This window comes from Nannobrachium achirus, assembly GCF_963921795.1.
Source record: "Nannobrachium achirus genome assembly, chromosome: 1".
Classification (NCBI taxonomy): Eukaryota; Metazoa; Chordata; class Actinopteri; order Myctophiformes; family Myctophidae; genus Nannobrachium; species Nannobrachium achirus.
This window is the reverse complement of record NC_137810.1, coordinates 25,304,764-25,331,699: the sequence shown is the minus strand read 5'-3', so window position 1 is coordinate 25,331,699 and position 26,936 is coordinate 25,304,764. Positions and strand designations below refer to the sequence as shown.

Below are 26,936 nucleotides of genomic sequence, written 5' to 3'. Positions count from 1 at the left end.
TCCTCCTTGCTTTCTCCTCCTCTCTCTCCCCTGATTCTCTAGCTTTCCCTTCCTCTGCTGCCTGCTGTTGCTGCTAGAGCGAGAGAGAGAGAGCTACACATTAGACTGCACTGCTGGAAAGGCCCGAGCCACAGATTCACTTCGCCGCAATTTTTACCTCTCTCTCTCTTTCCTACACACACACACACACACTCTCTCTCTCTCTCTCTCTCTCTCTCTCTCTCTCTCTCTCTCTCTCTCTCTCTCTCTCTCTCTCTCTCTCTCTTTTGCTCTCACGCACAAACACTTTGCCAGATGAAAATGTCAGGGGAGGAAGGGACTTTGTCAAACGGGTAAGACTTCAATACTGCTGCATGTCAAAGACAAGGGAGTGTGTGTGTGTGTGTGTGTGTGTGCGTGCGTGCGTGCGTGCGTGCATGCGACGTGCGTGAGTGCATGTTGGCTTACTTAAAGAGCATCAGGCATGTGTCTGTGCACTTGCAGTAGACCTGCAGTGTCGTTGCTGGCATAAAAATGTTTTTGTTTTGTTGTTGCCCATCATTGGTACTGTAAATGGATCGGTGCGTGTGTTTGTGCTGCGAGGCTGAGGAGGTATGTGGACAAACAGGATCAGCTTGGTTCCTTAATCTCACGATGCTTTTGTGTTGTGGAGACGTATTTTTCTCTGCTGCTGCAAGGCCTCGTCAGCGTCTCACAAGAGTCTGAGAGAGCAGATAAATGAATGCCGTGTCACTCCAGGAAGCGTGCGTGCTTGTGGGTACATGTGCGTGTGTTGCTTGTGAGAAAGTGCACTTGTGTATGTGTGCCTCAGGGGTTAGAATCGTCATTGTGCAAGTTGCCCTCAAGAGAAATCAGACTAGAATTTAAGACTTGCTGACTTGAAATTTAATTAATTACCAGAACAATGTACGCCATGCACTCTGTGAACCTAATAGACCCGCTCCATTGTATCGGTTGTCATGCCCTATCTTTTGTTCGTTCAGATGCCAGTTACTCTCCTATGCTGAAGGACAGTGTCTGGTACTTTGCAGTAATTGTGTGCCTCATCATATATCTGATTATATTATCTTGCTACGTAGCTGTTCACAGTGCTGCTTCTCAATAGATGTTAGAGGAAAACAAGGAATAGAATCCACCCCCAAACCTAGGTCTAAACTTGTGTTTAAAGGAAGAATGAGCAACACCAGTGCCTGTGCATTGCTCTATATAGGAAATGATCTTTGCTTGAATCAAATCTTCTGCAGTAGTAGTAATACTGTACTGTAGTAATACTGTTATGTACCATAATGTAATAACAGTATTAATGCAAAGGTTGCAACATCTTTCTCACGATAATGATGTATCAAAATATATTTAGGTGATGATGAATGAATAACGACAAAAGTGGAGAGTACATTGTTTATAGCAAGGCCATAAAAAGCTTGTGATGTAAAATTATAATGAAACCAAATTACAATAGTTTTAATAGTAAATAGTAATTCGCTATTGACCACTTACTAAAACCAGGGAGAAAAGTCAGATTTTACAATGTGTGGAAATATTTTTTTTCTTTTTGATAAAATATTGATGATGTTGCTTGTACCTTGGAACTGATTTCAATTTGATTGATTGACTTTATTAGACAGAAATGCAAACAGCGCGAGGTGCAGTCAGACATTTGACATAAAGGATAACAAAAAAACAGTCCTGTGGACTTGTTTCCATTGTGGTCCTATGTATTCAATTCATCAACATAGCATAAAAATAAAACACCAAAATGCACATGTGTGTGTGTGCATGTGTGCATGTGTGTGTGTGTGTGCGTGCGTGTGCGACTGTGTGTGTGTGTGTGTGTGTGTGTGTGTGTGTGTGTGTGTGTGTGTGTGTGTGTGTGTGTGTGTGTGTGTGTGTGTGTGTGTGTGTGCAGAAGGTTCAAGTTAATGACTTTTTTCTTTTACACAGATCTTTTAGTTTTTGTCGCATTCCTGAGCCAATAGCTGAGTCCTGATTATTGTCTTAGGAATGCAACAAAAACAAAAGATCTCCATGAATTCAAAGCTTCATGGGGTGTGTAATTGATAGAAAAGAAGTCATTCTTTGGTTGAACTGCTCCTTTAACCCCAGTATAATCTCCTTGTCCGCTGCTGACCTTTGACAACCAAAATGACCTTAGTGGTCAACTGAGGTGCTTAAGGCATCATCATTTGTTGAATTATAAAAGGTTGTAGCATAAATTAGCCCTTATAGTTATCATCATCACATCTTAGCTCTGGCAGTATGTTTGAAGTAGGTTTATCAAAGCTGTAATCCAAAATCCAGAAGATGTTCTTTTCCAGAGAGAAGTTATTACTTTAAATGAAGTCTCCAGATCTAGCTGTCTCCATATGGACCTGTTCTTATTACCTACCGTATATTTAGCCTTTTCCTCCCTTTCAAAAGCAACCAGTTATTGCTCTTTTCTGGAAACACTTTTCGAGTACACGGTCGGCAGCCATAGCTGAATGGTTAGTTAGCCGCCTAGGACTCCGGAGGTACCAGGTACGATTCCAACTCTCAGCAATTTGTCGAAGTGTCCCTGAGCAAGACACTTAACCGCTAACTGCTCCCCCCTCCGCACTCCCCAAGTTCCCCCATGGGATGTGATAGGTATCAAAAAATGATAATAATAATAATAAGTTGTCGCCCTAGTCTTCCATTGAAACCTTGGTGATGGGTTGGACAACTACTGTTTAACAAGTAGCCCTGCCTGAAGCTCATACGTCCAATATATCCTGTGTGATGAAGCAGTAGATGTTTTCTTTGTTTCCCATGCCGGATTTGAACCACAGGTTTAAATGCCAGATGTTAAACTCGCAATTTCCTTTCTCTCCAATGGGAGACGACATAAAACGTACAGATTGCAGCTTGAACAGGGAGTGTAGTGTGCTGCCAGCCATAGGGTGGACTGGATGGTCATCTGCATGTCATTAGCTAGAGTGATACTGCTTGTGTGGATGGCTGTCTCTTTCCCTTTTTTTGTACGTCCTTCTATACCTTTAAGTGCTTCTTTGTGCATATACATCCGGGTCCACAGCGTGTCGTGTACATGCATTTGTGTGAGGGCATGCAATCCAGGCATGTGTGTTAGGGCATACGTGTGTGTGTGTGCGTACGTGTGCGTGCGCATGTGTGTGAGATGAGTTTAGCGGAGCATAGAGGGGTCCTCTGTGCTTCTGGTAGGCAGGAATGTAAATGGAATGGCTGTCTGTTAGTTAGTCATCCCTGTTGGTCAAATTAGTCTCAGTTGTGTTTGCTGGTTCTCTGCTCTGCCATTATCCTCCAGTTAGCTACATGGCTACACAGGTTGGCTCACTGTGTCTTATTATGGATTGGACCTAGCAGAAAGCTGCTATGTGTATGTGACTACACAGTCAAATCTCATAGTATTCATTTAACCCATAGAGTTGCAAATTGATACATTAACACTGTGATTTCTACTGTGTAAATGTTGACTCTTGATATGATTGCTGTGGTTACGTGGTTCATTCGGTGTAATGGATACCCACACTGGCATCCGTTGATTCCCATGGGAGCAAAACGCACCTTTTGATGGCAGAAAGTATGTGTAGCATTGTGAACGCTAATGTTAAGGCAAAGGGCTTCTGCTTTCATGCCATAAACAAACTGCTCTCAGCATTCATTCTAGAGTCATCATGTGACAGTCATGTGCACAATGTCATAAATTGAATTAAGAACGTGCAGCTCAATTTTATTGTAATGCTACTCCAAAAATGACAAACTGCAGGGTAGACCTTCTTTTTTCTGTCACAGCAATTACAGTGATTTGTTCAAGGCACCAGCGTTTAAGTTGACCAATCACAAGAGGCGTAAATGCAACAAGCTGGAAGTTCAGCTTCCTTTTATGACTATATTTCCAGGTTAGGGTTAACCACTTTAACTCGATATACTTAGCTGGCCGGTGTCCTACGGGGGTCTATATAGTCCCCTTCCTTATCCTCGTCACCAAAATAAGCCATCTTCAAGCTCACAAGATGCCACATTGTGACATGAAAATAGCAAATCTTCAAGCTGATTGCAGTGTGAGATAGGCTATTTTCCTAAAACCACCGTGGTACAGTTAGTTGGAGATGACGGAGGCGCACTGTCTCAGGCGACCTTGAGCCACGTGAGACACTGCCGAGCGAGCGGTAGCAAGCAAGTTGCTGTGTTGAGCGTTGCGAAGGTCGCATGAGCCGACTCAGCGCCGTTAGAAGTTGTAAACCAGGGGGCCAGAATAGTAAATCTTTGTCCCCCCGACTTTCGGCATCTCCGCACGGTTCCTCTGCGCGGAGCCAATATTACAAACACAAACTTCCGCGGGCGGGTCTTAACTGTACTGTGGTGGGTTTTGGATACACACGCTATTTTCAGAGAAGATTTGGTATAGAGTAGGGTGAACATATTTTTCAACCCCCCAAACCAGGAAGGGACCCTTGAATGTGCACATTCGTCCACGCACACCCACATGCATGCACAAAAAAATGTATACGCACCAGGTGTTGCATACAGTCAACAACTGATTGACACATATCAGCATTGAATTAAGACACACAATGCATTGTTCATACTTACTGATGTTTGCCAACAGAACATGAAAAACGTCTATGCAACCACTGAAAACAACAATCTTTATTCTAATTGTGCTGAAAATCAGGACAATTTTGTAGTGAATGTTGAAAACCGGGAAATGTTTGTGTTTTTGAGATATTTGTCGGGACTCTGGACACACAATCTAAGCCAAACCGGGAAGTCTGGTTACCCTAGTGCAGTCAGTAGTGGTACTCAACCTTTTCAGGCTGCGACAAAATAATCATATTTGAGGTATTACATTTTGTATAACACGGTTCTATTGTGAAAATAGCAGATCTACATGCGTGAGCATGTAGATCGGCTATTTTCACTATTTCTGCCTCTAATATTTGACAATTTGGCCAATGTTTTATTTGTAATTTTAGAGGTATTAAAAAGTCCTTAAATTGTCACTTTATAAATGTGCAGATTCTCTCTATACACTTAATTTTTTGATGGTTTGTTTACCCCCCAAAATAATTTGGCCCCCCCCCTAGGGGTCCCGACCCACAGGTTGAGAACCACTGCCCTAGTGTAGAGGGAAACAATTGTTTGAAGTATAGACCCCTGGGTGACCCAGATCAACCAAGTAGTGGTTAAAACTAAAGGCATTTAGCATAGATCTTATGAAGAAGTAGTCAAAAGACACAGCAAGTTGGTAGTATGTTGGTTTATAAGAAAGTGGGCCAGTGTCATGACCCCACATCCCTTTTCTCCACTATACTGTACAGTAGTTGTCTTTGCTGCCGGCCCTCCCCCAAATGAGAACAGGCAGTCAGGGACACTGCAGCAGAATGACTGGGAAGGAGGGAGGTAGGGGGAGCAACAACAAGAGAAGGGGGGGGATGTGATGATATGAGGTGACGTGGCTCTTTTTAAACTCCTCATAATTATCTACTGTCGAATTTCTAGATACAGTTCTCAAAACCACGTCTCCTTTTGACTAGTTCTTGAAATTGGCAAACATTAATCTTATCCTAGTGGTTTACATGTAAAATATTTTGAAGATACAGATAAGACATAATTAAGGAAGGAATAAACCAGTGTCTTTTAACCCCTCCCCCCCCTCCCCACAGATTCTGAACATTCTATTTCACTGTTACCTGTAAATGGCAGGTATCTTTAAGCAGATATTTGGTACGTAACAGTGGTTAAAACATTTAGGCATTCTACCAAGTGTGGCTAAGTGTAACATGTTACACTACATTCTTAACTGCTCAAATATCTTCCTATGGTAGGAAGAATTAATCCTACTTAGTAAACTCTCAAGTAACTCCATTAGTCAGTCATGCCCTGGGTGTTCTTCTATTGTCATTGAGAATGTCTTTGTGCTGGTTCCGCAGGTGTCCACGGTCAGAGCTGTCTGTGGCCCTGGAGGACTGCATGGTAGCCCTGGACCTCTTCCTCAGGAACGACTTTGAGGAGGCCCAAGCTCACCTGAGATCCAGGTAAGAACAGAGCACCCATTGCTGTACCTGACCTGAGCTCAGACCTGGTGGGATGATTTGAATGAAGTTGATAGCTACCTTCCCACTTCAATGCTATTGTGAATTTGTGATATTGGGTACTTCTGCACGTTCCTCTAGAAACTCCAGTGAAGGAATGCAACACTAATGTTATTCCTTACTCTTTTAGTATTCACACCAAACAGTTGAAAATCCATTCTCTTGGAGATGGAGGCACTTAGGACAGCCTACCTTTCATCAGTCCATCTTTGTTGAATGAAAGCACATTTAATCATCTGCCACTATCCCCCACATTTCCAAGCTTTCCAAAACCTCTCAAGAACTTTTTATTGCCTTATCAGTATGAGCCCCGATCATTGATGAATGGATGGACATACATGCTGCTAATGCTGATGTATTGTCTATACACATTGTAACAGTATAGACGTTACTTTACCACATTAACCCTGGTTTTCTAGTTTGGGCATGTCACTATAGGTGCAAATGTAAAAAAGAAAATCAAAGATAAAACTTCAAATTGTCAAAATATCAAATCTATAAGCACAAGATGATTTGCATTGTGACACGTTGTGAGCTTGTAAGTCTGCTATTTTCACTATTAGTCACACGATTAAGTAAGTAAGCCTTGCCAAGCCACGAGGCCCATAGGGCAGGAGCCTATCTGCTGATTCTGTAGCGTGAGCCAGCTTGATGTACTGACCCCCCCTGGACATGACGCTAGTATGTCGCAGGGACTTACCCCCAATCCAACCCTTGATGCTGGGTGCCAAGCAGGAGGCACTGGGTCTTTGGTATGACCCGACTGGGGTTCGAACCCGACCTCCCAGACACTCTAACCACAAGGCCACTGAGCTGGTCACACAACTAAGCATACAAGTTGTTGTGAAACCACTGTCAGCAATATCCTTTTGTGCTTGACATTTTTTAAACCCTGCTTTTTATTATCATTATTATTATTATTATTATATTATAGGGCTCAGGTGATTACTCATTTTAGAGTTGCATTCACAGTCACACGTGTGTCCCTCTTCTGACTTACACCCTACGGTGTAACATTGTGTCCTAAGTAACACACCTTCATCAGGTTACCTCATTGTTCACCGTTCATTCACTCCGTTATCATGACCTTTATCGCTCCATTGCTATTATTCTGCTCAGTCTGCCCTTTCAGGGATGTTGCTAGCCACTCCTTTCTCCTCCAAGGTTCGAGACTCGACTGACATGTTATGCACAAACCTGTGGAAACAATGCCCTGAAGCCTTAGTATTCCATCTTTGCTTTTGTACTTAGGTTAAGTGCTCAAAAGTCACTGAAGCAATTTATTTTATGGTTGTGGAGATTTCCTTGCATGTGGACACTGTTGCAATATTTGAAGGATATATTTAATATTACGATACACATTTCTGGATTAACCACTTAAACCTTATATAATAATAATATTAATAATAATAATAATTTGTTGACTGGTATAACCTAGCTCTATTCTTGGCTCCCAATTATTTTTCCATGTACACCAACTCTGCTGAAAGCGACATAAGCTCACAATGTGTCACAACGTTGCAAGCATGTCGAAAGTAGGCTACTTATTATTACAAGTTTTCAAATGTATAAAATAGCAGTTACAAGCTCACAATGCGACGCATTTTTGAGCTTGTAGATCGGCTATTTTCAAATGGCCGAAATGTATTTAGGGCTGAAGTGGGTTGTGTATTTTTGTAATAGTAATCAAAATCTACAAAGTAAGTAGTAACTAAGCTTTTCAAATAATTGCAGTGGAGTAAAAGTATAATATTTGCCTCTGTAGTGGAATAGAAGTAAAATACTGAAAATTGGAAATTCTCTAGTAATGTAATACCTCAATATTGTACTTAAGTACAGTACTTAAGTAAATGTATGTGTTATGGTTAGGGTTTACACCACTGCTTACGTAAGCATAATAAATGAGTTAAGCGACTGAGGCAAGATTTGTGAAGCGTCTAACTCTGCTCTGGCAACAGTCGTGTCACCTGAGACAGGCTGATGTGTCCTCATTTCTCTCTAGAAACTCCACCATTTTCAGCTGATGTGTCCTCATTCCTTTCTCGAAACTCCTCCATTTGCTGTGGTCCTTTTCTTCCTCTTCCACTATGTGAAGTGACCATGAATCTTAAATAGCACATGAATGGCATTCCAGGCCAGAGGAGTGACAAGGACAGAAATGCAATGACAAATAATTTAGACAGTCAAAAGAAAGTTTGAAAGTCGATTTGATGTAGCCTACTTTTTGTATAATGGAAAAGTGTCCTGCACTGAATCTTTGCAATATGCAATCTGGTGGTCTAGGCTCATTAGCCTAGACTAGTGTTCCTGTTCTGGAAATGTAATAATTATAGGTGAACATTTGGCAAAAATAGTCACACATTCAGCAAAAATAACAGATCTACAATCCACATTAATTGTAAATCGTCTCTTTTCGGCAAAGAGATTTCGTGTAAAGAGAAAGGAGACTACCAAGTATTAGTACTTAAAACACAAAAATGATTTGTTCACTTACAAAGGCAATTGTAAAACTATTATAATGAGGCTGCCTGCCTATGTGTGTAGATTATGTAACTCTGTCCACAATGACTCAGTGCACTGTGTCATCGTCAAATTACAACACAAGCCTAAGCTTCATATAGTAGATCTCTAACCCAATATATGACATATAGTGCAATTTTGTAGTCAACGGTCAAGGTTGGTGATGAGACATGTGGTTCTACTACTATGCATATCTCAAGGTTGTCCTTGTTGACAACAACAATTTTACCCAGATCTGCTCACTACGAATTTTGAACATCTCCTAGGATAGATACATATGCATTAGTGCACAGTTGTGAGAAACAATCATCTTCTTTCTTTTTCTTTTTACCAAAAGCTGTCAAAGATCACAACAATAATAACATTTGTTTTGAAAGCCCTGACATATGGCCTGGGACTGTGGCAATGTTATGTTTACACAATACCCAACAACCACCATCACATCTTCTGGACATGCAAATAAATAAATGAAAAACATGTTTTTTCATGAAGAAGACCAGAACAGATGTTCCCAAACTGGGGGTTCTGCCCAAAATTATTTTGAGGGGTCCCCAGTTGATTAGTTTAATGTGCAACATAAGTGTATACAGGGTATCTGCACATTTCTAAATTTACAATACTCGTCCTTACCCGTTCAAAGATATGAGCTCCGAACTGATGTGCAGTGTGTGGGTTATGGGGTGTGCACTGTGCACACAGTATATGAGGGATGGAAAGTAACTTTAACTGGTGCTTGCATGATAATATGTAGGAGCATCAATGTAAGAAGTACCCGTTTCGTTTAAAGGCTACAGAGATACTGTGTACCGATGACAACATCTGAAAGAGGGCCAGCCAACACCCCCCCCCCCCCCTCCCCCCCCCCCCCCCCACACACACACACACACACACACACACACACACACACACACACACACACACACGCGCACACACACACGCAGAGCTGGTTAAACATGTTGCCCCATGCTAGATGCAGAATAGATATGCCTCATGCTAGATGCAGAATAGATAGTAGTTACACCATAAAAATCCTAATATACAGCATATGATTTGTGAAAGTGACAAACGGGCTTCACAGTTATGTCAGGTGTGTTCATATGCTAATGGTGATGCGATTTCAGATCAATTGCTCCAGCCACTGAGGAGAAACGCTGTGACAGACACTCAGACAGACAGACAGACAGACACTCACTCAGACAGACATTCAGAAGATTATATGTTTGATAATGACTTTCAAGACCTTTTTAAACCCAAATTGGCCAAGTCAAATTACTTAATTGCACACTAAAGACTGAGGCTAAATCCTATAACTATGTCTGAGTTATAGTGTCTTTTTCAGAGTACCCATTGTACCCATCTGTCTGTGTCCCTTTTGTGCCCATATGGAGATGTCTGTTTCTGCTGGTCTACCTGTGTCCCTTTTATGCCCATACTGTATATGGAGATCCCTGATATCATCTATATGCCCATGTATTGCTATTGGGATGCCCATATCTGGACATATTGGTTGGATCGGCAGTTCTGGACAACTGGATATCCGAATTACTCGACAGCTGCGAGTTTGAAGTTGGTCGCTCCCATATGCACATGGCCATATATGGGCATAGCGTTCGGATCTGTAGCCCTGGACAACCGATCTCTGTATCTGTCAGTCCTTGTCCTTTTCATGCCCATATATGGTGATCCTTGATGTCATCAGTATATGCCTTTTGTTAGATAACACACTCCATATTTGGGTGTATTAGGAACCCCTTATGGCTGAGTCATGGTGACGTGAGCGTGACGGTGCAGTCCTCTACCATTTCTGAGCGGTGCTAACCCCTCTCCTCCCATATACGACAGGATAAGATGTTTGCCTATAAGGATATGCCCAAAATAGGGATGCCAGTTTGAAAGTGGTTGACTTGTTGCATCTGATGCATTCAGCTGGGGCCTAAGTCTACCCTTCCTCCAAATGAGAGCTATATGAAACACATACCGTACACCATGACAGGACCTTATTCATCTGCAGGTCAACAGCACCAGCCAGTTAACCAAACTGTGACACACAAACAGGGCAATGTGAAAACATAATTCACTAATATTGTTTATGTCAGTAATTTCCCTACTGCTACATTGAATCAAAGCTTTATTAGTTCATTCGTCTATTTCGTAATGCACGTGGATGGATGTATGTTTCATCCATTGAGTGAGCTTTGGTCAGAGACAAATGCATTACAGTGATTTCAGGGACATTTCCTTCATGCCGATTACTGCTGTTCATTCATGAGGTCTCACATTAATTATACATTGTACAGTATACATTGGCTCCTCCTATTTTTCAGACGTTGGTAGCTGGTAGCTACACTGCAGCCTTATGTGAAGCAGAGTGGGTAATCGTTATTAAGTTAATGTACGCTTGCTTGTTTATCAGCTAATTCAATGAGTTTCACACCACATGCATATTGTTTTTTTTTTTTTTTAAAGATTTGTTTTTGGGCTTTTTTTTATGCCTTTATTCGATAGGACAGTAGACTGACAGGAAATGGGGAGAGAGATGGGGAATGACATGTGGCAAAGGTCGTCCGGATCGGGAATCGAACCGGCGACGCCAGCAGGCATCATAGCCTAGTATATGGTACGCGCCTTGACCACCAGGCCAGCGGGTGCCCCAGCACATTGTTCATTTGAAAGGAACACTTTTCCATGAAATATAAATGGTACAAAAGTCTATATATTGTGTTAGATAAGTAGTTGTGTGTTTCACAAGAACAAGCAGCCTCGTCCTATTTGTTTGAGAGTTGCAGTGGATCTTTGTTGAAATCCCACATCAGGCACACACACCAACTCTGTCTTCAAACTAGGGATGGGACTATAAGCGATATTATCGTTTATCGTGATTAAAAACACTCACAATAATCTAATCGTATTGTGGAGATTTCATTCATTGTGATATCGTCCGCCGTCATGCACTGGTATCAATTCACCTGTCGAGCTGCATATCCGGTACCACTTAAACCCTCTATAATTGCTAAAAAGTACTTATAATATACGTACTTGATACAGTCGTTTTTTCACTCTATCAAATGTCTTTGCCAAAAAATAGCCGATCTACAAGCTCAAACGCGTCTAATCTGCTATTTTTTGGCAAATGTTCCGCCCCAGGATAATGGATTTAGATTATTGCGATAATATCGTAAATCGCGATTTCTTTTGTCACAATAATCGTGATATGAAATTTTCATATCGTCCCCTCCCTAGTTCAAACATGCCTGGAGCACTAGCACTGCTTTATTTACCGTAACAGAAGGTTTTTTTCAAATGAGACATGCACAATTTGAATAGAGTGACATTAGCTGATTGAAAGGAAGAGGGGTAGTTATTTAGAGTAGGTGGGTCCTTGGTTGACAACAGTATAACTCATACAGACAGCATAGCCTACGCATGCATTGCATAGGCATAGTCTACATGAGTTTGTGTTATAATCTATCTACACAGCCCCTCCCTAAACTGTAGTGTGTTGTATATCAACATTTCCACACCCATCACTCACTACTGTACAGTGTACAGTAGTGTGTGATGGGTGTGGAAATGAAGTATAGGAGAGAATGGGTGTACCTCATATGTTGCTGAGCAGAGTCCCCCAGGGTTCTATAGTAGTATCTTTTCTGTTTTCGCTCTACAATAAAAAAAATCTACTAATCCAGAATATGGATGCTAGGTTTAAGAAGATAATATAAGATACATAATTGTATTAAACAAGAATATCCTTTAAAAAGAACACTTGGAATACAAATTTGTATTCTTATTATGATACATGTTTTGTTTTATGGTACACAAATTAAATTAATTGTATATATAATATTGTTATGTTACACAAATGTTTTATGATACGTGTAATATCGATACCACAGTTATACGTGTATATCATATAAGAATACGCATATGGATTATGAGCCGTCTGGTGTTCCGTACACGTGCAGTACTGATGACGTGGTACAGTACACAAACATACCGGCAGGTAACTCCTCTCTCTTACATCATGGAACACAATGCTAAAAATATGACAAAGAGGCCCAACCCATATTCAGTGCCGTCATATAGAGGGACGAGGGCCTTTGTAGTGAACAAACACTGGTCTAGCGTTGACTGAAAATTCTCTGAGTGCTGTCAAATACTCTACATTCTCAGCCATTGTTGCCATGCCAACAAGTAATTCAACATACCTCACAGTTCCATCTTAAAAGCCCCTTTTCAATGTGAGTTAGCCATGTGTTATTACATAACCTGAAGAAGTAGAAGAGTGTACACATCAAGCCCCATGTTGGGCGCAGGTGCAGAACAAAACCAGACACTGAACTATCCACACACTGAATCACATTTCCATCATGTTTATTGCTGCGATTTTCCGACCAGCACGGTCTCGTGCAATAGATTATGGGAGCATTATGGCATTATGTGGACAGTTTTTTCCTTCTGTTATTACATAACAAGAGAGTAATGTGACCCTTTGCCGTTAATCTATCTCTATGTCTCTCTCTCTCTCTTGTTTGTGCCTGCTGTTTTTTCCTGGTGTGGTTCGTAGCTACCAGCAGGACATTAGGGTAGATTCAATAATAGTGATTCATTTGGGTCAGGAGTTCCATCTCACCACCACCACCAGATAGACCTTGTCTGGCCGTTTATCTCTAACAGCCAAATAACAAACCACAGAAACAAAATATTGCACACAATATTGTAATCTTGAAACTAAAGTGACATGTGTTGTCACTATACCGTCAACTTTTCTATATTTCTGAAATAACTGATTTAATGTCCATAAGGAATACACTAAAAAGGAATACACAGCTTGTAGTGCAATAAAGACCTACAAAGTGTACACTTTAACAGTCTTAATAGCTTTAAAGGACAACTTTGATTTTTTACAACAAGTGTTCATATTTTAGATTGTAATTAGAGAAAAGAAAATATGAGTGTTAAAAGGATTTCATTTACGGCTTTCTATTGTTTTAGCGATTTTAGTATTTTGATTTCAGTGGGTGGGGGCATGCGTACAAGTGGCTAAATATGTCTTTTTAGACACAATAAGCTGTAAGCCATAAGTCACTTCTGCCCATGAAAGATTGTGGTGCATCTTGGGAATGGCCTTATTTTGTCTAAAAATACATATTTAGCCACTTGCATGCATGTCCCCAACCTGGGGGCATGCATGCAAATCAAAATTGTTAAAATCACTATAACGATAGAAAGCAGTAAATAAAAACATTTTAACACTCATCTTTTCTTTTCTCTAATGATCAAAAATATGAAGCCTTGTTGTAAAAAACAAAGTTGTCTTTTCTATAGTAGTCTCCGTTATAAAAGGTTTGAAGGTCAGGTGATGCTAACTTGTGTGTTTCAAGCCAAGGAGAGACCCAGGCTAATGGTTTTTGGCTCAGAAGAGTGACTTCACAGAGGTCAGTCACAGGACTTATCTCTGCTAAATAGCAGTGAAAGGCCTGTAATGCAGAGTTGCAGACCCATGGCATTCCTCTCAACTCCACTGTATGTGACGTGTGTGTGTGTGTGTGTGTGTGTGTGTGTGTGTGTGTGTGTGTGTGTGTGTGTGTGTGTGTGTGTGTGTGTGTGTTGGAGAGTGTGCACATGCTTGTATGTGTGGCCGAGGATGTGTGTTTGTGTGGTAGAACATGGCGTAAACCAGCTCAACCTGTGTGCCACGTGACCCTCAGAGAGAGATTGTGTGTGTGTGTGTGTGTGTGTGTGTGTGTGTGTGTGTGTGTGTGTGTGTGTGTGTGTGTGTGTGTGTGTGTGTGTGTGTGTGTGTGTGCGTGTGTGTGTGTGTGTGTGTGTGTGCGCGCGCGCGCGTGCGTGCATTAGGAGAGATACAAGAGGTGTGTGGTTACTTGCTTCATGCACTTCCTTTCAGTGCCTTAGGGACAGACACATTTAAAAATGTTCTGTTATGAGAAAATATATTATAGATTGAAAATATGTTAATATGCTTATTATACTGTATGTTTGATCTTTGGTAACCAACAAAAAGACCACTAGATGTTTTCTGATTCTTGCTATAACATTGGCTTATAATGTAAACATTTGCCACTATCTTGTGGCAAAATATCAGTGTTGTGAAAACTATTTAATTCTTCTGCTTCATAACCTGCAAGGCAATAACAGTAGGTGTTGAAACACCAGGCCTGACTTGCTAACAACCACAGCTAAATATAGGAATTGGACGTTTGATACAGAATCGCCCCTGCAATCTGCCAGTCACGTCTCTGTCACATCCGTTACAGTTTCTATGCTGTGACATACATAATGGATGCCTCCCATCAATGTTATATCTTCTGTTTACCTTTATTCTTCGAAGCTAAAGACAGTCAAACTAAAAGCAGGCCCTGAATGTTTTATCTCTGCAGAACCAAAGACAGCATGTACCATGCTCTGACCTATGCCACCATCCTGGAGATGCAGGCCATGATGACCTTTGACCCTGAACACATTCTTGCAGCTGGGAACACCATGAAGGAGGCCCAGGCCGTATGTCAGCGGTGAGGCTTTTACTCCAATATGTTGCATTTTACATTTACAGTACATACCCTGTGGTGACAAATTATCAGTAATCAGTATCAGTTCATCTTTGCTGGCTTGTTCATTGTAAATCACTCTGGATACAAGTGTCTGCCCCATAGAATATAGTCAACCTCAGAAAACAGCATGAAACTACCATCCATTTTCCAAGATTCATTTCCTACAATGAGATTTCAACCCTGGTCTTCTGTGTGAAAGACCAAACTTCTACTGCTCTTACAAGAGGCTTTCCCCGCTTGTCCAGGGGAGATAATGGCCGGGTTTCCCAAAGCCTATTTTAGCCCATCGTAGCTCACGCATGGTCGCAGAGAACAAGCCCCGACCATCATGTTCCCGTGTTTACATGGGTTCGGGCAGAGCGACTTATTTAGCCCCCTACAACTACACCATCATTCTGATTTCACAAACAAAGTACTTAATAAAGTCTCACACCAGTCTAAATACGGTACGGCATTCTATAATTACCTGTATCCTCCGTGTTCTTTAATAAGAAGCCTTTTTATCCGATCGCTGTCTGTTTATCTCAATGGGGTTGGTGTGCATGGGGAACACCGGGAAATACATGGGGAAACAGAAAGCGATCGTATATAAAGGCTTCTTATTAAAGAACACAGAGGATACGGGTAATTATAGAATGCCGTACCGTATTTAGACAGGAGTGAGACTTTATTAAGCACTTTGTGAAATCTGAATGTTGGTGTAGTTGTAGGGGCTAAATAAGTCCCTCTGCCCGAACCCATGTAAACCTGGGAACGTGACGGTCGGGGCTTGGTCTCTACGACCATGCGTGAGCTATAGGGAGACCCCCCTTCAACTACTTCAGATGTATTAGTTATATTTTCATCATCATTCATCATACTCTACCATACAGATTGGTTAAATTAATGTTTTATTCATTAAAATAGGTTCTTTGCCACTTTAATGAATCATTCCATTAGTGAAATCATAGCAAATGCCAGACATCATGCAAGCCTTGCTCAGTATCCACTATAGCTCAGCGCTGTTATTTACTTGACCACAATACCGTAACCTTAAACCGTAAATCATAATCCCACAGATATTGTCCCTGTTATTGCTTGGCAAATAGTCATGAAACTTACTCTCACTTTGCACTTTTTTTTTAAGTCTCTCGGGATAAGAACGTCTTCTAAATGACTAAACTGTCAAATGCAATTATTCTCCCATCTCATTGACCAATGGAATTTCAGAACCAAGCGTTGCAGCCAGTACTGGAGTCATTGTGTGAAAATGTCTCTGTGAGCCACATACAGCACCACGCCTGTTCCCACAGAGCTATAAAAGTGATATTAGGTCCCATGGGATGTAAATACAGTACATAGCTATTTTAGAGTAGGTCAGACTGGGAGTAATTAACTGTGCAACAATGCAACTACTGTTACAACATCGGAACTAAAAAGATTCAAAGCCTTCAGACTCAGAGAAAGCTTGGCCATTGTTTTCTTGAATGTATTTGTTACTGGTCTCAAGTAATCCTTAAAGATATGATGGAAATGGAATACATCTAAAAACCTTTCAGTGCATACATGTGTCATTGTATTGACATTGGATTCCATGAGCTCCTCCTACTGTACCATCCTTTAACCAGGATGCACACATACAATACAGTCAAATCCTCCTCACACGAGAGTAGTGACAGCCTCAACATTACAGAATTGCACTTGTGGCCGAAATGTTGGAGGTTTAACTCCTGGAGAAAATTAAACTGAGAGAGCCTATTTCACCCACACAATAACCTGGCCAGTGCTGGACAGTGGGTATCAAAACCTGACACACGTGACTGTCACACCATCAACACATTATGTTGGCCTGATACGCAAGCTTTATGCATGTCTATCAAACAGCAGAGCATCTGTGTTCAGTTAGTATTACCTATATAAATAAACAATAAAAAGCTGATCCTTAGTCAGCACAGAGGAGCAGCTTCTTCCCACAGCAAGACTCAGCATGTTGGACTGAATCTCTGCAAATTAACAAAACAACCATGCAATTACAATGTAATGCAATGCTGTTTAAAAGTAACTGAATGATTTCCATTGAACAAAGGCTGGAAAGTAGATATATTCATGTCTCTGTCTTTATGTCTGTGTCTCTGCCTTTATGTCTGTGTCTTTGTGTGTGTGTGCGTTCGTGTGTGTGTGTGTGTGTGTGCGTGCGCGTGCGTGCATGTTTGCTTGCTCTCTTTTAGGCACCGCAAGAAATCATCTTTCTCCTCCAAAAACTACACAGAAGGTCAGGATAAATATATGACTACTACATATAACTACATGTCAGCATAATTCTTCATCACCGCACACAATATAGATAGATGTTTGGCCAAAATTGTATAAGCAGCCATGTCAACCTGTGCTTTGTGTGCGTGTTTGAGTGTGTTTGTATGCTTGTGTGAGTATTATTAGTAATGACCAGTAGTTTGAACATGTGCTTGAAGCATGCAAGTGCACGTGTGTGTGTGTGTGTGTGTGTGTGTGTGTGTGTGTGTGTGTGTGTGTGTGTGTGTGTGTGCGTGTGTGCGTGTGCGTGAGTGCGAGTGCGCGTGTGTGTGTCTGTCTGTCATGCTGTAGCCCCTTGGTTGTGCTGAGCTAGTGCATTCAGGCAGTCTGACTGAAGATAACTGTGACGTAATCTTTTTCACCTCAGAGGAACTCCACGCTGAGGTTTGCTATGCCGAGTGTTTACTGCAGAGGGCAGCACTTACCTTTCTTCAGGTCAGAAGAAACAACACACAAAAGACTGACACTGAAATCAGCTTTCACTTTATTCATTTATGTCTGGTTTCTGAAGTGTTAATAAAATAGATCCTATCTTGTGCCCTCTCTGTCGCTCTCACTTTCATACACACCAGGATGAAAACATGATCAGTTTCATCAAAGGAGGAATCAAAGTTAGGAATAGCTACCAGACCTACAAGTAAGAATCTTGTTTCTTGACTGTCATTCACTTTCAAATCATATTCCTTATATTTTAAGCATATTATTTTAACTGCTGACTGAGTGTAGTTGTTCTTGTTGTACTCACTCTGAACAGGTGCAAAAGCTAAACACTAAAGTGAAATGTATGACAATGCCTTTTCTCCCATTGACTCCTCTGTCTCCCACTTTGACCTCTTCACCTCCTTCAACTTCATGTTACTTCCTCTATCTGGTGGCTTTATCGTCATCTCACAGAGAGCTTCATATGGTTCTCCAGTCAACTGGCTACACTCAAGGTGACAACCACTGCCATTTTGAGGGTGGAGTTAAGCTGGGAGTTGGAGCTTTCAATCTGGTGAGGAGAGGGCTAAAGTACTTCATGGTGGCAATCAGGCCTGAGTTAAAATGTAAACAAAATTGGAGTGCATTACGTTTCTTTGATTATTTGATTAGTCGGGTTTACCGCATCAATACAGTTCAGACCGAGTCAGGGAAGTTGGCAGTCATAAGAGTACTTTCAAGTTTCAGTTGACTTTTGCATGTTTCTGTGATTGTCTAAGCTTTCTGGTACTTATATTGCCCATCTGCCAAGTATATGTGCTAGCTAGTTACTACAAACCTTTGAAGTTGAATGGGCCTATATAAGAGCAGGGCATGTCTGATCAAAATGGATATAAAATATCTAAATATTAAATCAAGCAACTTAAAAACTGTCTTCCTGGGGTGCACACAAAGGCCAGAGCTAGTTAATACAAAACTTAAAATACTACTCTACATATTTTAATGGATATTTCCCTTTAAATTCATTTAAACATTTCTGGGCTCATTTAACTTCTACTATAGCTTTTGTGTGTATCTCAAACAGTGTACACCTAGTGTGAAGGAGAAGTTAATTTCATTTTGCATCTCTTGAACTGGGACTACAACAAACTGTGGACCTCTGACATCACGTTCATGTCACCAACCATTGCTCAGCCATAAGGAGCGCCCAATGCAGCTACGCCCAAATATGGAGTGTGTTCTCTAACCTCAATGTGTCGTCATTATGGCATCAGGCGCAAACAAATCAGGCAACTCCATATCAGCACAAAAGGGGGAATGCCCATATATGAGCTTATACTGAAGGGGTATGCCCTTCATATACTGGGCATATACTGATGACATTTGGGATCTCCATACATGGGAATAAAAGGGACAAAGACTGACAGATACAGAGATCCCAAGGAGTTCCCAATGCAGCTACGGCTGCTACGCCCATGTATGGAGTGTGTTGTCTTCTACTTTGGCTTTTCAATAAAATAAAATACAAAACGAAATAAATAATCTCTGACGTTGCGGCTCGAACTCTAGATCCGAACCTCTAGTTAAAAGAAAACTCTGTGAAAAGGTTTATTGAGCAAATTATAAAAACATGACGCCTTCAGAAGGACAATATCAGTCACCAACTTTGAAGTTGAATGGGCCCACATAGGAGGGTGTCATGTCTGATCAAATGTATATGAAATATCAAAATATTGAATCAACTTAAAAACTGTCTGGGGTGCACGCAAGACACAAAAGCCAGAATAGATGTTAAAATTACCCCAGAGGTTTTAAAATGAAATCCCCCTTTAAGTTCATTGTCTAACAAGATGATTCTGGGGGAACACTTTTCACACATAGTTGTACTACTGTTTATATTGCATAACATGCCTTGAAAACCTATATTCGAAACAAAGCAGAGAACCCTAAGTGTGACTGTATCATTAATTTCTGATTCCCCTCGTCTCTTTTGTCTTCCTGTAGATGATCTCTATGTTGCCCACACGGACACTGAGGCTGCTGGAGTTTGTAGGCTTCTCTGGTAACAAGGTGAGTTCTCCTGACAATAAGGGCTGGTATTGTTGATGCAGCAGGGAGCATCGCTGTAGCAGAACTGACAGAGCAACTACAAGTGTAATGCTTCATACTTGTATGATGCAACTACAAGTGTAATGCTTCATACCCGTAGGATGCTGTTGTGTGCCGTAAATAGCCTATCTACAATCTCACAACGCATTGTGAGTTTGTTAATCAGCTATTTTTGGCGTGCGACACTGTTATAAAAGGAAGTATAAATTTGGCTTAATGAGGAGACTGCTGCTAGCCTGCTACTGATGCTTGACAATTGTCCTGTGCTATGTTGGGCTGTAATGTAACTCTGTGTGTGTGTGTGTGTGTGTGTGTGTGTGTGCGTGCGTGCGTGCGTGCGTGCGTGCGTGCGCGCTTGTGCGTGTATGTTCAAACAGGATTTTGGTCTCCAACATCTTCAGGACGGTTCGGCAGACTCCACATTCAGGTCCTTCCTGTGTAATATGCTGTTACTCTGCTATCACACTTTCATGAGCTTCATACTCGGTAAGGAAGGGCATACAGCATATTTCATTATGTATAAACAAACAAATGTATTTGAAAAAGGCAACAACATTTTTTATTTAATTTTGTATAGTTAAATGAATGCTCTGGAGTTTACTGTATGTCTTTCACAGGCACTGGCGAGGGTGACGTTCAGGATGCAGAAAACCTCCTGAAGCCGTATCTCAAAAAGTATCCCAAGGTATGCCAGCATCGAACACTGATGAGAATTAAAGGTTAGCCCCCATAAAAAAGCTGCTATGTGTGTCTCTAAACATACTGTTTGTTTTGTGTTTCCCAGGGTTCCATCTTCTTATTCTTCGCTGGTCGAATAGAGGTGATCAAAGGCAACCTGGATGCTGTGAGTTCCTTTATACTCCCATTCAGAACGGGTACACTATATTGTGTATCATTATTTTATGCTTTAACTATTGAAAAATAGCAGATATACAAGCTCACAGCGCGGCACCGAGTGCCGCGCTGCGAGCTTGTAGATCTGCTATTTTTGAAAAATCGTGAAAATTAGAATTTTTACCCGATTCTATAAGTGTCTTTTGAATCCTTCTAGGATTTTTTTGAAAAACCTATGTTTCTATGTCAGCTATCTGGCCAGCCATCGTCAAAGAAAAGGTCCTTTTCACTTAAATGGAGCTCAGTTGGTCCGTTCTTGAGGGACTACTATGTCAGTGGTTCTCAAACCTTTTCACGTGAAGGACCCCCAAAATGATATGTATTTGGCCTCGGACCCCCATCTCAAAATATTTAGTACCCAGAAGCAAAATATGAGTTACAAACGTTCGCTATGAAAATACATATATTCAAAGATTTGCACACATTTTCACGACTTTAAAAAAAATAGCAGATCTACAAGCTCGCAGCGTGGCACTCGGTGCCGCGCTGTGAGCTTGTATATCTACTATTTTTCACCGGTTAAAGCATTCAATAATTCTATGCCTAAATGGGTTAATCACTCTAGTTTGTTGTTATTTATGAATAACATCAATAATAATAATATATATCTATGTGCATCAGGCCATCACACGTTTTGAAGAATGCTGTGAGGCTCAGCAGCAGTGGAAGCAGTTCCACCACATGTGTTACTGGGAACTGATGTGGTGCTTCACATACAAGAGGCACTGGAAGATGGCTTACTTCTACGCTGACCTGCTCAGCAAGGAGAACTCGTGGTCCAAGGTGAGGCTCTGAGGGGATGCTGAGGCATGCCAGAGTGTGCCGACCACTTAAACAAGGTTTCCATGTACTTTGTTGTATGACGGTTTTTCATGGTGAAGATTTGTTTTATTTTTGTTTGATTTTGTTTTTATTTTTGCATAAAAAGGAACACCATTTTCAAAGTGGTCAAAGTGGAACTTTGACCATATGTTTCGTGAATACAGTGGCGAGGAGGACATTAAATCAGACAAATCTGTAACAACCCAATGCGTTCTGTGTGTCAACGTATTTCGTTCTAGCAGGAACAGTGCTCTAATGACGGTTACTCTACCCCTGAGCTATGCCGCCCCTATTAGTATTATATCAGATTCTCATATGTCCTCACAACAGAACTATAGGATTCATCATGTACAGTAATTAGACATAAATTACAAAACGATTACCACAACAAGAACAAACAGGACACACACACACACACACACACACACACACACACACACACACACACACACACACACACACACACACACACACACACACACACACACACACACACACACAGAAGACACTCATTGTATTTCCTAAATAGTTATTGGATGGTTTTTGTAGCTATGTTCTTCTTCATATAATCATGTCTGTAGCCTCTTTCCCGCCGCTTGTATGAAGATTAAAAGTAAAACTGCGGAAGTAACACTTTTTTTTTTACATCCCTCTCAGGCGACCTATGCGTATATGAAAGCCGCCTACCTCAGCATGCTGACTAAGGATGACTGCCTAACATTCGGGGAGACTGAACTTACTCTGTTTAGGTACGAAGGGAAAAATGAAAGGGATCATAATGTGCAGAAACTAAACTCACAGTAACCACAGTGAAACAGGGATGAGTCACTGTATTTTATAATATCACAATATGATATCACCATATGCCAATACAGGACGAGGCTTGAGTCATTCTGAGTTAAGGGTAGGATGCATGAGCAGAGATGAGACATTGTTGTTGTCGGGTGGAAACCTTGTATGTCCAAAACCGTTTGTTTGTATTTATGATTTTAAAAATGATTTAAGCAAGTGAAAACAGCCGATCTACAAGCAAACAACGCCTTGTGGTGCGATATGAAGGATGTCTGTTCTATCAAAATGTTAATAATTGACCTGCAGCGAGGCTTAAGACCAAATATGTCACCTCAAATGTTACCATAATTTGATGGTTAGCTAATGCTACAATAATCCCAGTGTCACGGAGTGTCTGCCTTTCTTGGATATTAAAATATAATAATGTGCACTTGCTGTCATACATTTCCTTTCCTCCCTATACTTATACCATATTCACTTTGTGGCCGGTGTGAGTATCATGTACGTAAGAACAAAACCGGTGAATATGGTCAATAAATTGCACCGTATTTATTCCCAGGCAGGTCCCAGGACTAAAGCAGAAAATAGCTGGAAAGTCTTTGCCAACAGAGAAGTTCGCTATCAGGAAAGCTCGTCGTTACCTATCAGATAACCCCATTCCTCTTCCTGCTCCTCCTCTGGTGAGTTCTGTTCTGTGATTGGCTGGCTACCATATCACACTATTCTGCAATCAAATGAATCAATGGCTATATTATTACAGTAATAATAATGCTCTATTTAATAAAGTAATATGAGTGTATTATATAATTGTGTCATTAGTTAGACAGGTTGTGTTTTCTATGTAAATGTACAAATCGCTGGAAGGATAGATTTGATATAGAGTGGATTCGCTGGGCAATGTGAACAAAATCAAATATCACAATATTTGTAACCAGATATACTGTAGATAGATAATCTAACTATTTTGTATTTGTATAATAATTGTCAAAAATGACAGATTGTAGATTGGCTATTTTGCCATTTTTTACAATTTCGACACAAAAAAAAAGAAAAGAAATAATCAACACTTTTGCCACACACAATATTATGATGTGCATTGCCCAGCCCTAGTTTAGATTAAGACACTACAGATCATTGTTATTTTACTGTATCTGTCTCTATCATATCATCATGTGTGTGTGTGTGTGTGTGTGTGTGTGTGTGTGTGTGTGTGTGTGTGCGTGCGTGCGTGCGTGCGTGCGTGCGTGCGTGCGTGCGTGCGTGCGTGCGTGCGTGCGTGCGTGCGTGCGTGTGCATGCGTGCGTGTGCGTGCGTGCGTGCATGTTTACAGGAGATGATGTACATCTGGAATGGCTACACAGTCATTGGGAAACACAAAGACCTGACTGAGGGCATGCTGAAAACACTGGACGAGGCGCAGGCCAAGCTCGACAGCAATCCAAGTAATGAAAACTATTTATTTTCAGTGGACAGTTAATGTGAGCATCATTAATAAAATATGTTGACATGAATCTAATGCAACTGATTCCAAAGAATATTGTTACTGTTGGGCAGAAACCTTGTACAGTATGTCCAAAACCGTTACTTTTCAGGAAATGGAAATATGTTCCAGTGAATTCAATTTAGTTATTATTTAGTCACAAGCTTTTGTTAATACTTGTTTCACCTTTGGTTAAATCTTTATTAAACCCACATACAGACTTTTAACTAATTTCAACCTGACTCTCCTAATTTGGGCATTTATGCAAACTTTATCAATTATTTTTGAATTTTTCAAAAATGATGTGAGCTTGTAATGTAGATTGTCTATTTCTTTACTTTTGCATGACACAAGGATAGAATAGGGCATTCATTTATTAAAAAAATAGCTTTCCGACAGCGACGACATATATATATACATACATACATGCTGCTATGTTGACACATTTTATTCTATATTATGTATATCTATATATGTATATCCAAGGCTATTATGTCAATACAAAAGTAACAACAACTATACAGCAGTCTGAGTGATGTGTGCTTGTTGTCAGGGAGCGAGTTCACCATAGATGACCAGTGCCTGGTGAGTCTGCTGAGGGGACTGTGTCTCAAGCAGCTAGGCCACCTGGAGGAAGCTGAACATTATTTTACCCTTGTTCTCTGCAAGTAAGTCTCTCTCAAAAAAAGAAAGCACACACACACACACACACACACACACACACACACACACACACACACACACACACACACACACACACACACACACACACACACACACACACACACACACACTTGCATCTATTCACATATTAATGCATGTACACAAGCAAAGCCAAGAAAAACACAGCAACACAAGTGCACACCAGGACACGTAGCACCAGGGCACGGCTCCTTATAATTTATGTACTCTTGTTTGACATTGCTTCCAGTGAAGGCCAGATAAAGTATGACCACTACCTGGTTCCTAATGCTCTGCTTGAGCATGGCCTGCTGTGTCTGGAACAAGGAAGGAACGATGAAGCTATCAAACTCCTGGAGGGAGCCAAGTAAGTGTCTCAACGGAAAATGTGCTTTTTGAAGTGTTAATGAATATCTGCTTGAGAATATCAGTTTGAGATAGTGTGCATTACCTCAGTAATTAAATGTGTATGTTGAACTGCCAATGTTTCAGCTGCTAAGTCGCAATTAACATACTACTTTAACATTAACATATGAACATATAATATACTGTAGGTGAACATCAATGGATGTTTCGTAACATCAAAACAAACATGTTTTGTATGTTTCCGTCGTACTTACAACATAATCAGTTATCTAGGGATAGTCTTTCCACCCCTCCCCACTGCTACTCTCATTGCTTTGCACTTACTTACCACCATTTCATTGCATCTACCACCATTTAATTTAATCTAGCACCATCTCATTGCATGATCACCATTTCAGGAAACGGAAAAGGTGTTAGGGGCAAGTCACTCTGCAAACTAAACAAATACTGACTACACTGTGTACTTGAATGTCCTTAACAACAAGGCATCACTTTCACATTTTAATTTTTTATGCGATTGTGACTGATTTTTACAACACATTATACAAAAATGTAAAATGTAACTCTTATTATGTTACGTTACTGCCTTACAGGCAAAATTACAAAAACTACTCCATGGAATCCCGGACACACTTCCGCATCCAGGCTGCTCTGCACAAGGCCAGGGGTATTGCAGAGAACGGGATCCACGTGCCTGCCACTCCTTAACGGCCAGGGACAGAGAGTACATCGGACCAGATACATCATCCTCGTCCTGCCATCCCACAATGCACCACTCTGCCCAGTGCAGTGCAGGGTTGAGGGGGTGGACCTGACAGAGCCAGATTACCAAACAAATGACACTGATACTATAGCCCAGAGGGTTATTTTCCTTTCCAAGCCCCCCCACTTTAAAAACCACTGCTATAGCCAACCAGCAACAAGTGCTCAACTGACCCTTCTGTATTTCAGTATGAATCAGAATCGGCAATAATAATAAAAATGTACTTGATATGGCATAACACAGAAATGTGACATAACATGACATCATATACAATGCGATACAATATGACATAACCTACTGCACCGTTCACAACATGACCTCTGTTCTGACCTCTCATTTGAATGGTTTACTGAGTTTTATTTTTACCCTTTGTTTGTAGTTTTTGATAAAGCTATGTGGCCAAATAGGGTAGGACTTGTTATGTCTTGTCTTTACTGTATTTATGTTACATTATCTCCAGTCCATGTGTTTTACTTTATTCAGTGATTCATCTTGTTCCCTTTTCATCATTTCCCTGTCTCTGAACCATGTTCACACACACACACACACACACACACACACACACACACACACACACACACACACACACACACACACACACACACACACATACACACACACACACACACACACACACACACACACACACACACACACACACACACACATCTAATAATAATAATGTGAAATGCTTGTTATGTCAATGTGACATAATAATGATCGTTCCAGCCACTATATTCTTATTATATTCACGGTCCTAAGCGCAGGCTTCTGCATGGAGCTATGTAAATGAGCTAACCATGCAAACTCCCCTGAGTAAAAAAAAGAAGAAAAAAAAACGGTCCATATGACATAGAGTGGGTGATATTTTTGTGTCTTTATTTATTAACGACAAATGGCCTTTTACAAAATTGTCCTGTTTTAAGAGGACAGCTGAATGTGTCTTTCAGAAAGGCAGACTCCCTCATTTTCTCCTACTGGTGTGTGGGACAGACTCCAGCAGTACTTGAGTTTGAACAAACAGGCCATTCAGGCAGACGCGGAAGGCCTGCTTGCTTTTCTGCCTGTTGCATAGTTAGTGGAGAAGCACTGAATGACAACCACTAAGGTCTTCCTGCTTTATAGAACCTAGTACT

General features: G+C 40.9%; 1 protein-coding gene across 1 annotated transcript; it reads left to right on the top strand.

Annotated features, from left to right (window-relative positions):
- Positions 1–294: 294 nt before the first annotated feature.
- Positions 295–25,745, top strand: ttc39a (tetratricopeptide repeat domain 39A; the record flags this gene model as incomplete). Its single annotated transcript, XM_080735168.1, has 18 exons — positions 295–332; positions 5,931–6,035; positions 15,011–15,142; positions 17,389–17,432; positions 17,841–17,908; positions 18,046–18,110; positions 18,368–18,467; positions 19,898–19,963; positions 20,380–20,488; positions 20,620–20,687; positions 20,787–20,846; positions 21,518–21,679; positions 22,376–22,467; positions 23,070–23,190; positions 23,841–23,952; positions 24,544–24,658; positions 24,922–25,038; positions 25,631–25,745. The coding sequence occupies 18 exons, from the start codon at positions 295–297 to the stop codon at positions 25,743–25,745; spliced, it is 1,689 nt and encodes a 562-aa protein (XP_080591294.1).
- Between the last annotated feature and the right edge of the window lie 1,191 nt (positions 25,746–26,936).